Source organism: Carlito syrichta, unplaced genomic scaffold (genome assembly GCF_000164805.1).
Source record: "Carlito syrichta isolate Samal-C Ts95f unplaced genomic scaffold, Tarsius_syrichta-2.0.1 Scaffold315646, whole genome shotgun sequence".
Taxonomy (NCBI): domain Eukaryota; kingdom Metazoa; phylum Chordata; class Mammalia; order Primates; family Tarsiidae; genus Carlito; species Carlito syrichta.
Genome location: NW_007259742.1, coordinates 1,167,395 through 1,180,252, shown reverse-complemented (window position 1 = coordinate 1,180,252; position 12,858 = coordinate 1,167,395). Strand labels below are relative to the sequence as shown.

The 12,858-nt window shown below is 32.0% G+C and overlaps 1 protein-coding gene across 4 annotated transcripts in view; it reads right to left on the bottom strand.

Moving 5' to 3' along the window:
• LOC103275701 (adhesion G protein-coupled receptor L3) overlaps nucleotides 1-12,858 on the bottom strand; it is a 104,764-nt gene that overhangs the window by 20,399 nt on the left and 71,507 nt on the right. For all 4 annotated transcript variants that reach the window (XM_021706497.1, XM_021706498.1, XM_008073102.1 and 1 more), the window contains one exon: nucleotides 11,002-11,098. In XM_021706497.1, coding sequence (XP_021562172.1) covers nucleotides 11,002-11,098 — 97 coding nt within the window. The remainder of the gene's footprint in view (nucleotides 1-11,001; nucleotides 11,099-12,858) is intronic.

The window sequence follows — 12,858 nt, the reverse complement described above, 5'->3', positions numbered from 1 at the left end:
CACACACACACACACACACACACACACACACACACACACACACACCTACGCACAATCTACAAAAAGTGCAAATAGTGATTAGTTCTACCTTATAGGGCTACTTTATAAAATAGGTACAATCATAGAAATCAAGGCCAAATTGCTTATTAAGCAATAAAACTAATGGAACCTGAATGATACCCTTAAAAGTTATCTAAATTTAAAAACCACAGAAACCGTAATTTTAGATTGTTTATGTTTTAATTCAAACAATGAAATTACAAAGTGTCAAAGAAGAAATATTTTTTGAAAGTCAAAAGCTCTTTCATCATTTTTTTCTAAAGTCATAAATTGAAGCTCTGACATCTTGATTTATCACACTGTGCACTTTTAATAGCCAACAAGTTTGCTATTAAATTTTAATCAACCTGCCTATTAAATTTCATTCAAATGGTTTGGAGATACTTCAGCTTCTTTTAATAGCTAATTCATTCACTGGGACTCTATTAATATGGATTTCAATGACACATTTTCTCCAAAGTACAGATTAAGTTATTGTTAGTTCAATACAAAATGAAATATTCTGCATTCAGAGGCATTGTTTCTATTTTAATATATAAACCAAAGCTTTAGAGTTGGAACCCTAGAGATTGCCTCTCCTATTCCTCTTATTTTACACTAATTGGCTTTATATGTGTTTTTTTTGTCCAGGCACATGAATTTTTCTACAATGAATCCTTAGAAGTCAAATTGCTGGGTTGGTTATATGTCGTGAATATTTTTCATTGAACAACATATAATCCAAATGCTATCAAATGTGTTTGTACGATTCATACTTTCAAGAGCAGTATATTTTTTTCAAATACTTGCTAGGACTTAGTATTTTCCGACTGACATATTTACCAATCAGATAGAATATGAAATGAAATTTCATATCACTGTTATACTTAGCCCTTCTCATTATGAGAGACGTGGGTATTTTTTTCAAGTTTCCTGGCCATAAGATTTTTTCCTGTGAGTTGTCTGTTCTTATTGTTTGCCCACATTTATACTGAGTTGCTGAATTTTATTTATTAATTTTTAGACTTTTTTTATATAATATGGGTCCTAATACTTTTTTTGTTTGTTTGTTTGTTTGTTTGGGTTTTTTTGAGTTGGAGTCTCACTCTGTCGCCCAGACTGGAGTGCAGTGGCCGCTCCTGGCCACCGCAGCCTAGACCTGCTGGACTCCAGCGATCCTTCCGCCTCAGCCTTCCAAGTAGCCAGAATTACAGGCATGTGCTACCACGCCCGGCTAATTTTTTGATTTATTGTAGAGATGAGGTCTCGCCGCCCAGGCGGGTCTTGAACCCACGGGCTCAGGCAATCCACTCACCTCCCAAAGGCGTGGGATTACAGGCTGAGCAACCGAGCCTGGCAATACTTTGTTTTTTATAGATGTTGTTTACACCTTCTCTCGATGTTTTGCCTGCAAGTGCTATTTAAATTTTGAGACAACAACCTTATGTGTCTTTTTCCTATAGGTTGTGTTCATTGTTATTTTGTTTTCGAACGCTTTCTTTAAGCTCAAAACTGTTTACTTCTAAAAGTTGTAAAGTTTATTTTTACATTTAATGTTTATTCACGTTATGCGACACAAGCCCATCATGTTACAGATGAAAAAATAATGACATTAGATATTCAATGACATGTACCATATAATTACTGAAAGCAAAGCTACTCAGAAATCTTAGGTTTTCTAACTGTTTAAGCCAACAGTGGTAGGATTGAAACGCAGAATTTTTGGTGAATCTCCTTCACAACAAAGTGGTTGGTTTGCAGGAGAAATGGTGAGCCTGTATTAATCTTTTATTCATCTCTTTTATTAATCTTTTTTATTAATCTTTTATTAAGCTCATCTTTTGTGGCTAAAGACAGGCATTTTGGTATGCTTTTAATCTGGACATTTTGAATTCTGAGAATTCAAAGAATACTGAATCTGCAAATAATGGACCAGTTTTGCTAAACCAGAGGCAAAATAGCTTTATACCAGAGTTCTTTTTAGTAAATCAAAAGCACTTAGCAAAAAAAGATTTCTTTTTGTCATTCACACAGCAGCAACTCAAATCACTTTCTCTAAATCAGATCATTGCTTGATAATCTGCTAATGGTTTTCAATTTCACAGCTATATTTATCTGTAAATAACACATTACTTGTGTATTTTTGCTGAATAAAAACAAATGAAAATATCACTATTTAATAAATATAAAATAATTTACCAAAGTGTAGAAAATATGACTTTTGGTATAACTCACTGCCCGATATTGGTATACTTTTCTGTATTGTGCAAATTACATAATCTTAGATGCAGAAAATCTATCCTGACTAAAATTTGAACTTTTAAATTTAAACTTATATTTGAAAAACCTATATATGGAAAAATAAACCAGGATATGAATTAAAACATGGTATCCATGAATAAAGAGATTTTTGATAACATTGTTCAGAAAGGGCTTATTTGTATCACATGATCATAATTAGCTCTGTTCTATTTAGACCGAGGCTGATTCAAGAAACATATTGTTCCTATTTTTCTAAATCATGATGGACTACCTTTCTTCAACTTACATATCTTCTTCTTAAATCTTTCTCAATTCTCTAGTGATTTCCCAGGATTGTAAATCACCTTCTATGAATGTGTTAGCTAACTTGTCTTGTGATCTACAGCATCCACATTCCTTATAATGATAAATTATGAAGAAAGCTTATTATGAAAATCATAGGAGAATCTATCACATACTCACTTTAAATAGCATGCAGTATGTAAGGCTGAGCTATACCAAGTACAAGCCTTTATATGCTATTGACAGGAACTAATTTAATTGAATACTATACAATCATTGGCAATGAAAATTTAGGTTTCCAATGAGTTTTTTTTTTAATTGATAAACATATATCCTCTTTTCACATTTTAATTTTTCATTAATTGAATTAACTCTTACTTCAAAATAGCAGATCTAAATTAACATAACTTGTTTCTTTGAAAAATAATTTGCAAAAATAATGACTGTTTATAGTTAACTTTGAATATTATGTACTATATTTATATTATTATAACCTTTATGTTTATAGAATAGTAGGAACATTTTTACAGATAATAAAAACAGTTCAGGTCTTATTTGCTTTTAAATTTTGAACTATAAGTCATTTCATGGTTTTTGTTAAAACTAGAATTAGCATGCAAAATAATAAAAAGTTTAATACCGAAATTTCAACTGAGATATATTTACTACTTGTTCTTGATATTACACTATTTTGCTGACAGAAAAGAACATAGCTTCAAGAAGTAACAAATTCAAGAATACAAAGATCTGGGGAAAGTTATATCTTTTCTATTACTAAATGATTATAGGAAGAAGTTATTTACCTGTTTTTTTTAACATAATCTTTGCCCTGATCAAAATGTTCCTCCTTTTACTCAAATAAAGAAATTTCAAATTAAAGAAAAAAGAATTCCACCCCCAAAAAATGCTTTGAAAGTTTCCGGGAAAGTAAAGAACAACAATGAACATGTTACAACTTACGATTGGGCAATAAGGTATAGTAATTAAAAATATTCCATATCAAATAGTTTTATAAAAGTAACATGTTATTTGTCAACGTACTTTCTTATATCAGTTTTTTAAAGCTTTTCTTTTCCTACATGGGTACAATGAATCCACTTTAACGAATTGTACTTAATACAAAATAAAGTGAAAGCAAATAAATAGTAGATGAAGGAATTTAAGAAATAAATATGTGGGCCATTGCCTTGCTAGACTCTGGTGTGGCCATGTGCTCTTTGAGCTATGGCTATCTCTATGCTTCCTGGTTTTGGCCCCCTCCCCCGCCTGGGGAGGTGAATATTCTCTCTCCCTTCTCTTTCTCTCTCTAATTTACTTTCAAATAAACTATATTTTTTTAATCTAAAAAAACGAGAGAAAGAAATATGCGAATAACTGCACTATGAAGAATATCTACAAGTATTTTCCTTATTAGGTAATAAAAATAAAGGTCACTTTGAAATACATCCTTTACAAAATGTATATCTATATTCTAATCTTCAACATGATTCATGAAAAATTGTCATTATCTGAAACGAATATTTTGTTATCTTGAGTAGGGCTTTGCAGTCAGAAAGACCTTGTTTGGAACCTAGATTTCACCCTTTCCTTGCCATGTGATCTTGGACAAGTTACTTTAACTGCCAAGAAACCCAGTTTCTTTGACAATGGATAAGAAATAATGAACAGAGTACAATATACAAATGATAGCTACACATAAAACTAGTGGGAAATTTGACCTTGTTTTTGTAAAGTTAATTTATCAATGTCTGGTTCAATGTAAGTGGTTGCAATTCTTAGCAAGTTCTCAATGTGCTCATCAAAAATGTTTGTTCGAATTTTGTTCTTTGTATGCTTCATCATTGAAAACAGCTGCTTACAAATGTATATGCAGCCAAAAAACGATGTCATGAATGAGGCCTGACTGAGCTTCAAATATGAAACTATGAGTGGTGTAACAAAGAAAATAAATGCTAAAAGACACAAGATGTTAAAAGATTTTGTAGATCTCTGTTACTAGCTGTCCTGTGCTGCATGCAGCCCATGGGCTGCAGGTTGGACATGCTTGTTCTATAGCACTTATATTTAGAATGTATCAAGTTATCACTCTGTAGCTTGTTTGATTCCTACTAGAGGTAACAGATACAGCTAACTATACATAAGATAATAAATCAATAAAAATAAGTACTTTACATAGATAAAAATGTATCTGCAAAAAGATCCAGGGGAGCCTTAAGCAAATAATAGTAATAAATACAAACCATGCTTACTATCACGTAGTTGGTGATAAGAGACTAGATTATTTGGAGTCATATCAAAGAGACAAAGTTGAAAGCAATGCATAAGTTCAAGACTGGCTGAATACTTCAATTTTTTTTTTTCTGATACTGCCAACAATTTATAGCAAGAACCTTTGCCTCCGATTAGTTGGAAATCAATATTCAATGTATATGATTTTGCCACCTGAATGGAGAATTAATTCTGAAAATAATTTGGATTCTTTAGGTTAAAAATAAGATATTAATTGCCTTGTTTATCTATTTGACTTGTGTCTCACTTTAAAGATCTGTAGCCATTTTGCCTTTGTGTTGTTAAACTGATTTTCCTAAGACAGGTTTCCCTATAATATTGTTCCTTTTCTGATGTCTATTAATGACATGTACAAAGGAAATAAATTAACATAGAGAACCCTATTGTCTCATTTACACATCAAGAGCAAAATTATAGATATACTAGGCATAAGTATAATGGTGTCTCTCAAAAGAAAATTTATCCATGTCTTAGGATACTTATATTTACATTCATATCATTATAATGCTGGTTTGAAACGAAAACAGTTTGTTATATAGGTTATTCTTATTTATTAGCTATGCAAGTGCCATAGGTATATTATTAACTGTTTTTGCAAATTTCATAAGACGATGTCAAACTATATTCAGAGAGGTTAATATTTACAACCAATGATTTTATAATATTTCAAAGCTAGCAAGGCTTTTGGGCAATGTTGCATATTGTATGCCTATAAACCAAATTATACATTAATAAAGTGCAGTGAATGAGTATGAGTGCTTCACCCTAGTAGCTTTAATTTACATAAATCATTAATTTCAGCAATATACCACTTACATTTTTTCATTTGCATTTTTCTTTAAAAACATAAAAGCACAATATGTTTAGAAGCTGAATATTAATAGGCTGGCAGGTGATTTATTGTGAAGTTACTTCTGCCTCAGTGACCAACCTTCTGGGAAAGACAATAGAAGCTCTGAGAAGACATGAGTTAAAAACAGGCCTGAGTCACATTCCTGCTTCACTATATAAGTGATATTTAGCAGTGCTGTCTGAATTGAACTAGTGTTCTCTAAGCTTCTGAAGGGTACGATAAGGCTTGGAAGAAAAGAAGGCAGTGTTTGCTTATGTCATTATCTAAGGTAGAAAGAGGAAAATATATTGTCCCTATTTCTTTGATGCTAAAACATGGTTACAAATCAAAAGTGGAAAATACAACTAGGCAGATAAAATTTGCATTTAATTTCTAATTTAGAAGCAACAATTTGGTCTTATTCTTTTATTCTTTTTTTTTAGCCTCAAGGATAGCACCATCTATTGTTATTTATTTTACTTGGCATTCAGGTAGCCACCTCATTCCTCCCACCTATTTCTGGAAAATAAAAAGGAAAACAAACCTTCAGTATGAATGATGAATTTTAATATCTGATTACTTGAGTGCACTGGCAAGGACAAGTTTTCATTTATTAGAAAATATAAGTGAACCTCTAAACACAACAATAGTTCTTATTATGTTTCAGGTACTGTTGTAAGCAATTCACATATATTAACTCATTTACTCCTCAAGGACCTCCTGAAGTGGGTGCTATTTATTTAACTATTGCATAGACTCTGAGAAGTTAAGCAATTTGCTGGAAGTCACTGGATTAAAACTCAGTGTCCATTCTGAAAACTGCTATGCAAAACTACAATGAGTACGTCTACTACTTGCAAACTACTATTAGATGACAGCACCTTTCCCCCTTTTTATCAACAATGCTTCTGACAGGTGAGGTTACCTTTAAGTAGGCAGCTGTGCCACTAACTGAGAGCCAACCTTCAAAACCTCTGAAAATAAATGCATTGTCATAAGAAATCCTAATTTTACTGACTACATAAATTTACTGAGAAGGCTTGTGTTGATTAATATGGATCTGAACCCTGAAAAGAAAATTCATCAGCATTAATAAGTGCTACACGCTTACGGATCAGTCTTCCTGGATATGTAACAAATTTGGCTTACGTACATATATCCTTAGTGGTCAAATCTTCATGCATAAAAATCTTATCACATTATGTGAGGGAGGTTGACAAGATGGAGGATAGGAGGTTGGGGGGAAAGTAAAAACCCATGATGTGAGCCAAGCCACTGTTTCAGAAGAAACAAATGCCTGTTTGTTTGTTTGTTTAATTCCACCACTCAGATGGTTTATTTTTGCAATAACTACATGACTGGGGTGGGGATGTGATACCTTTTTGTAATTCAAACAAAGTTGCCACATTGGTAGGAGCTACCTAGCAAGTTTGATTTTCAAATAAAAATTTCTGACCTCAATTTAAATAATTAAATAGAAAGAAAATGGAAAATGCAATTATAAATTTATGATGAGATAAAGCTTAATACAATCTAATTTCAGAAAATATCCTAATTTCTACATAGAGCTACAAAGTGTAAAAATGTTTAACAATTCATTAAACTGCCAGAGGAAATTTCAGCAAACATTTCATTTTTAAATCAAACCCAAGTTTTAAGGTACTGTTCATCTAAACTGTTCAGGATAAGGTTTGGCCTCCAGAGGTTATGGATAAGAAGTATGAATGGGAAAGACTACTTTAGCTACAAATCGTTTCCACCACTATCAGAAAGTTAGAACTATTAGAGATTTGGGTTACATTTCCAATAGCCCTTCAGAAGAACTCAGGGACTGAGTACTAGTTAAATCTTCAAGGTATAAGCAAAATTGTAAATAATTAAATGAACCAATAGTAAACACTTCTGCAGTCCTATGACTTTCTGAAAATTTGAATTTGCTTCAGAGTTAATCTTCACTGAAACTCTTTGTAAGCAGTCATTATCGTAAGGTTTTTCTAAAGTCTCTTTTATCTGTGTAATATGGTGGCAGTGGTAAGGTCAACTTTATAGTAGTGTTGGGGTATTGGTCTAAAGAAATTCTGGATTTGCCAAATTCAGATTTTTGGCAAACGAGTTGGCAGAAGAGAACCATTTAAAAATGTATTGAAACCATTTTGGGAAATATAAATAAAGATATTCTAAGTACAAATTTATGGAAGGTTTTAAAGAGATGAGGTGATCATTTAGCAAACTTCCAAAGAGAATATAAAAGAATTAGTATATTCATTGAAAATTATCAATAAATCTTACAAGGTTTCACATGATTCTAAGGAGTAAAATCCCAGTAGTAATCAAGTTTATCACATTGAGAAATCTAGAAAGGTAATCTGATACATACGATGAAACAAGTTGGTTCAAGAACAGAATATTTGAGATGGTTTTTAAAACATAAAAATCATTGAGGAGTACTTCTGCATTCATGATGGAGTCTTTATTCTTCATGGATTCTATGGATGATAATGATTGATTCTAGCTTGCAAGAATAGATAATAAGACATAAGAAACTTAAAAAAATACTCTTTGGATGATTTGGGCAGTGGAATGAACTGGAAAAAAACCTAAATTAAAAATAGGACTAATTTTTAGGCAACATCTTGTCATTTTCAAGGGTCAGAACTATCTTAAAGATAAAAATAAGAGAGGTAATACATCTAACTTAGAAAAAAAGGAAAATGAAATCTGAATTGGAAAAAAAAAAGCTCTAGCAGTAAGAAACTAAGAATGAATGGGAAGTTAGACTATATGAAGATGTGAAGATGCAGTATCTAAGATTTTTATTTTAATAATAGAGAATATAATCTTTTGAATAAACAGAAGTGAATAATTATGTTGCTGAGATGGCTAAAGTGTTTATCTGAAAAGATGAATCTTGGATGTCACCTACCTAAATATGATACACACGCCTGAATGCAGGGAAGATAGGACCCTGGGAAATAAGACAAGATTAAAGGAGGAGGTTAAAGACTATCTTCAGAGATATAATATGATGAAATAAAATTTTAAGTACTCCACTCATCTAAGATAAAAAATAATGAGATGAGAATAAAACTAGGAGTTTCTGACTTGAGGGGCTAGGAAATTAATATAGGAAGTGAAGAAGATCTCTATGATTTCTAGCACCATTAACGTCACAAAGTGAAAGAAAGAGTGTATATCCTGATGAAAAAGATCACTAGGTTTCTTTAAATTATAGATTCAATTTAACCCTCTCCCCCAAGTCATCATTAAAGTAACTTATTCAACGTCATAAGAAATTGTATACCCTTCTTTCAATAGCTTTAAGAAATATCTTTTAAGACTATAAATTTTAATACTTAAACATATGACCAGTCAATATAAAATATTTTCTTTAAATATGCTTCAAATTGACCCAGTTATCCATATATCTCTAAGTTCTAAGTTGATGAAAGTCTTGAGAATAAACTAAAAAGGAAGCAAATAAACAGCAGTGCTATACAATGTGATTGTCCTTAAAGCAACAAATTTTATCCATTTAAAGCAGTTTTTTAGTTATATACCTTACCATCTTTACATAAATTTGCATTACAATACCAAAAAATAGTAGTTGTAGATATTTTATTCATCCTCATAATAAGGAAACAGTGTATCATTAAAATCCTATGATCTCATTCTATGTTTAAAAATTTAGTCTATAGTTGCCGTAATCATTAGATGCAAGATATTTCTAACAATTAATTCCATTGAGAAGGACAGTTTTCCTTCTAGGAACATACCATACATTTTCTATGAATGGGCTCATTTAAAAAATAAAGAAAATTGGTCACTCTGGAACTAAATTAGTTCCTAAACTTTGGAGGCATTTGTAAGTAATTTGTTCTTTATGATTTGAAAGTAATGTCAAAAAGTTATAAGTACTCGTATTTAAATAAGTTTTCATAAACTAAACATTAAAACTAAATTGAAAAAGAGAAGACGAGATAAATTGTCTAAATAAGTGTATTCTAGCAATTAAAATGAATAAAAACAAAATAAAAGAAGACACTTGTTTTAATATATTTTCTTCATATTTAAAGGAATATTCCCACTCTTCTTACTAGTCAAGCAAAAGTTATATAGATAATGTAAAATCCTCACCAGTTGATAGTCACTACACTGTTGCCCCAAATAACATAAAACACTCAATTAATTTTATATTAAAACATAAATCCCTGAATCAAATTCAATTTGGGCACTGTTTATTCTAACTTCTTTATATAAATAAGATGAAACTTATGGAGTAAAAATAATTAAGGGTACCAGAAACTGAGTATTTTTTAATCACAGCCATAATTATTAACTTATCTGTTTCTCAGTAGCACAAAATGTAACAAAAAGCTGACAGAAACATGCTGAAAAACAAACTAATTATTCCAGTTTGGGAGTGAAAATAACTTAAGTTCATACAAATGCCTCCTTCCCAGGTAATACCATATTTCCCACTGGCATTGTAGTAGCCTCTTGCTCTCTACAACTGTTGCATTTAGTCATTTTACTGCAGTCAAATTAATTCTAATCACACCCACACAATAACCCCGAAACACAGAAAACGAGAGAGAGCAAGAGTGAAAGTGATAGACAGGAGGTGGGGGCAGGAGGGAGGAACAAAGAATAAGAAAAAATTGACTATAAACAATATATTAGATTAAGGAAACTTCATTTCAAATGATATTCTTCATCTAAATGATGCCCATGAAGCATTGTTAACCACAAGCACATACACAGAAAAAAATCCTGATATATATAAAAGTATCTTTTCTCCTAGATCTTTAAATATCTAATATTATTCGGATAAGTCTTTCAGATATTAAGATTAGATATGATTTTTTTCCAAGTACACAGGTTGCCTTAAGTATGTATTAGACAGTATACTCTTACTCCACCAAGACTGTGAAATTGCTTTATACCTAAGACAATGTGGAACTCTATGATGCTTAGCAGACTATATAGCCACATAATTGCCCATTTTCACTGCTTCCAATGAGGCCTGACAGCTCACAAGTTTATAGCAGTAGCAGATGACTAGAAAAAAAAGTTTCCCATTTTCTAACTTCCTTTCAGAAAAAATTTCCTGAAAATTTAGGATTTAAAAAAAGCAGCTTATGAATAATGGAACATACTGCTTCACTCAACCAGGTTTTATATCCTTGCAATATTCCTATCACGTGGAACAGGTTCAGAAGTTGCAATAAAGCAAAGCATTTAAGAACTTCTTAAAGTAATCAGAACAGTAATAAATATGAAAAATCATTTCTAATTACCTCTGTTGAGTGACGCTGAACTGTTTATATCTCCAGTAATAAAGGAAGACTCTGATTGCTTTCGGACCGTGTCATTCCACATTCTACGAATTCGACTCTGGGTGGGGGAAAAAGAAAAAAGGAAATGAACTCATGAGGCAAAGAGTTTTCACACAAATCATTCTTTTTCTTTTGTGCCACAGTTATATGAGACTTTTGTTTCTAGCATCTGGCAAATAACAATTTCTATATGCTTGCAGAACAGTAGCACGAGAACATCAGAAACAACATTAATGATAACACATGGGTCTCATTAAGTGCATTCTTAAAAGCCCATACCAAAGACAATTATAACCAGTAAAAAGGAATAAGTGTAAAGTACTGTCCCAATTTAAATATGTTGAAGATATACAGAAGTGCACTCTAGACAGTTAGAATAAGAAAATTTTAATTTCCAAAGTAAAACAAATTATTTTCACTGTAGCTTTTATTGAAATGGAATGTTTAAATATGCATTAAATTGTCAGTTTTATTAACAAAAGATTTAGTTTAAAAAAAATCAGAAGCTTGCAAAAGAGAGTTTGCTAATAAAAAACCCAGAATATTATTAAAATGCTATGGAAAAAGTTATTTTCCATAACTTTTATAAGAAGACCAATGGAATTGTAGAGATTACATACAATCCTGATTTTCTTTAGAAAGAAATAAAGGCAGTTGATTCACTTCTCTTCATTGCTTCAGTAGGAAGTTTTACCGATAACTGAAATTCTTACATTATTATTTCCATTCTTAACTTCAAATATCAAAGTATCAGATAATTCAAGGAAACAATTTATTTTTTCATTTTGGGGGAATTTTTTTCCTGTTTTATTCTGTGATGGCATTTTATTCAATTAGGGATCAAAAAAGTATCAGCAAGAAGTTTGTCTAAGAATAAAACAGTTATAAGAAATCTTACTAATTATGAAAGCATGATAAAATTGGTTATGTTCTGAATGTATTTGAACTCCTTGATAATAGGAGTAGCCAATTTTAGATATTGAACAATTGATTTTATGGATCTTAGAACATGGTTTTGCTTCAAAAATATTGTTATATCACATTGTTCCCAGGTCAACAAACACACACACACACACACACACACACACACACATACACACACACACACACACACAGTAAACAAAAAGATAAACTGGGAACAAGACTCTCAGGTTTGTTTTATTGATTAGTTGATTAATTAATTAATATTAATTTCCCTCTACTGGCTGCCAAATACTAACCTATGAGTTACTAAGGTAAAGCACAAATACACAATGTCCTGGGCTTCGTGGAGCTGCTAGACTAGTAAGTGACAGATTAAACGAAGTATCACAAAAATAAATGCAAAAGTACAATGCACCTGCAAATCTCCACAAAAACATTAAGTAATATAGCTGAAAACTACAATCAACCCAAATGACTATCAACAGTAGGTTGGATGAGTAAGTCATAGAATAACACACAACACTGAAAATAAAAAGTCAACATAGTCTTCAGTAACATGCATGCTTGGGAGAAAGAAGGAAAACATAAAAAGAATATGTGCTGAATGATTTCAGGTAAATAAGTATCACACACAAGCAAAACAAAATATACTGTTAAAAGCTAACACAAGCCGGGCTCGGTGGCTCAGCCTGTAATCCCGTGCCTTTGGGAGGCTGAGATGAGTGGATTGCCTGAGCCCGCGGGTTCGAGACTCGCCTGGGCAGAGAGACCTCATCTCTACAATAAATCAAAAAATCAGCCGGGCGTGATAGCGCATGCCTGTAATTCCGGCTACTCGGAAGGCTGAGGCGGGAGGATCGCTGGAGCCCAGCAGGCCGAGGCTGCGGTGGCCGG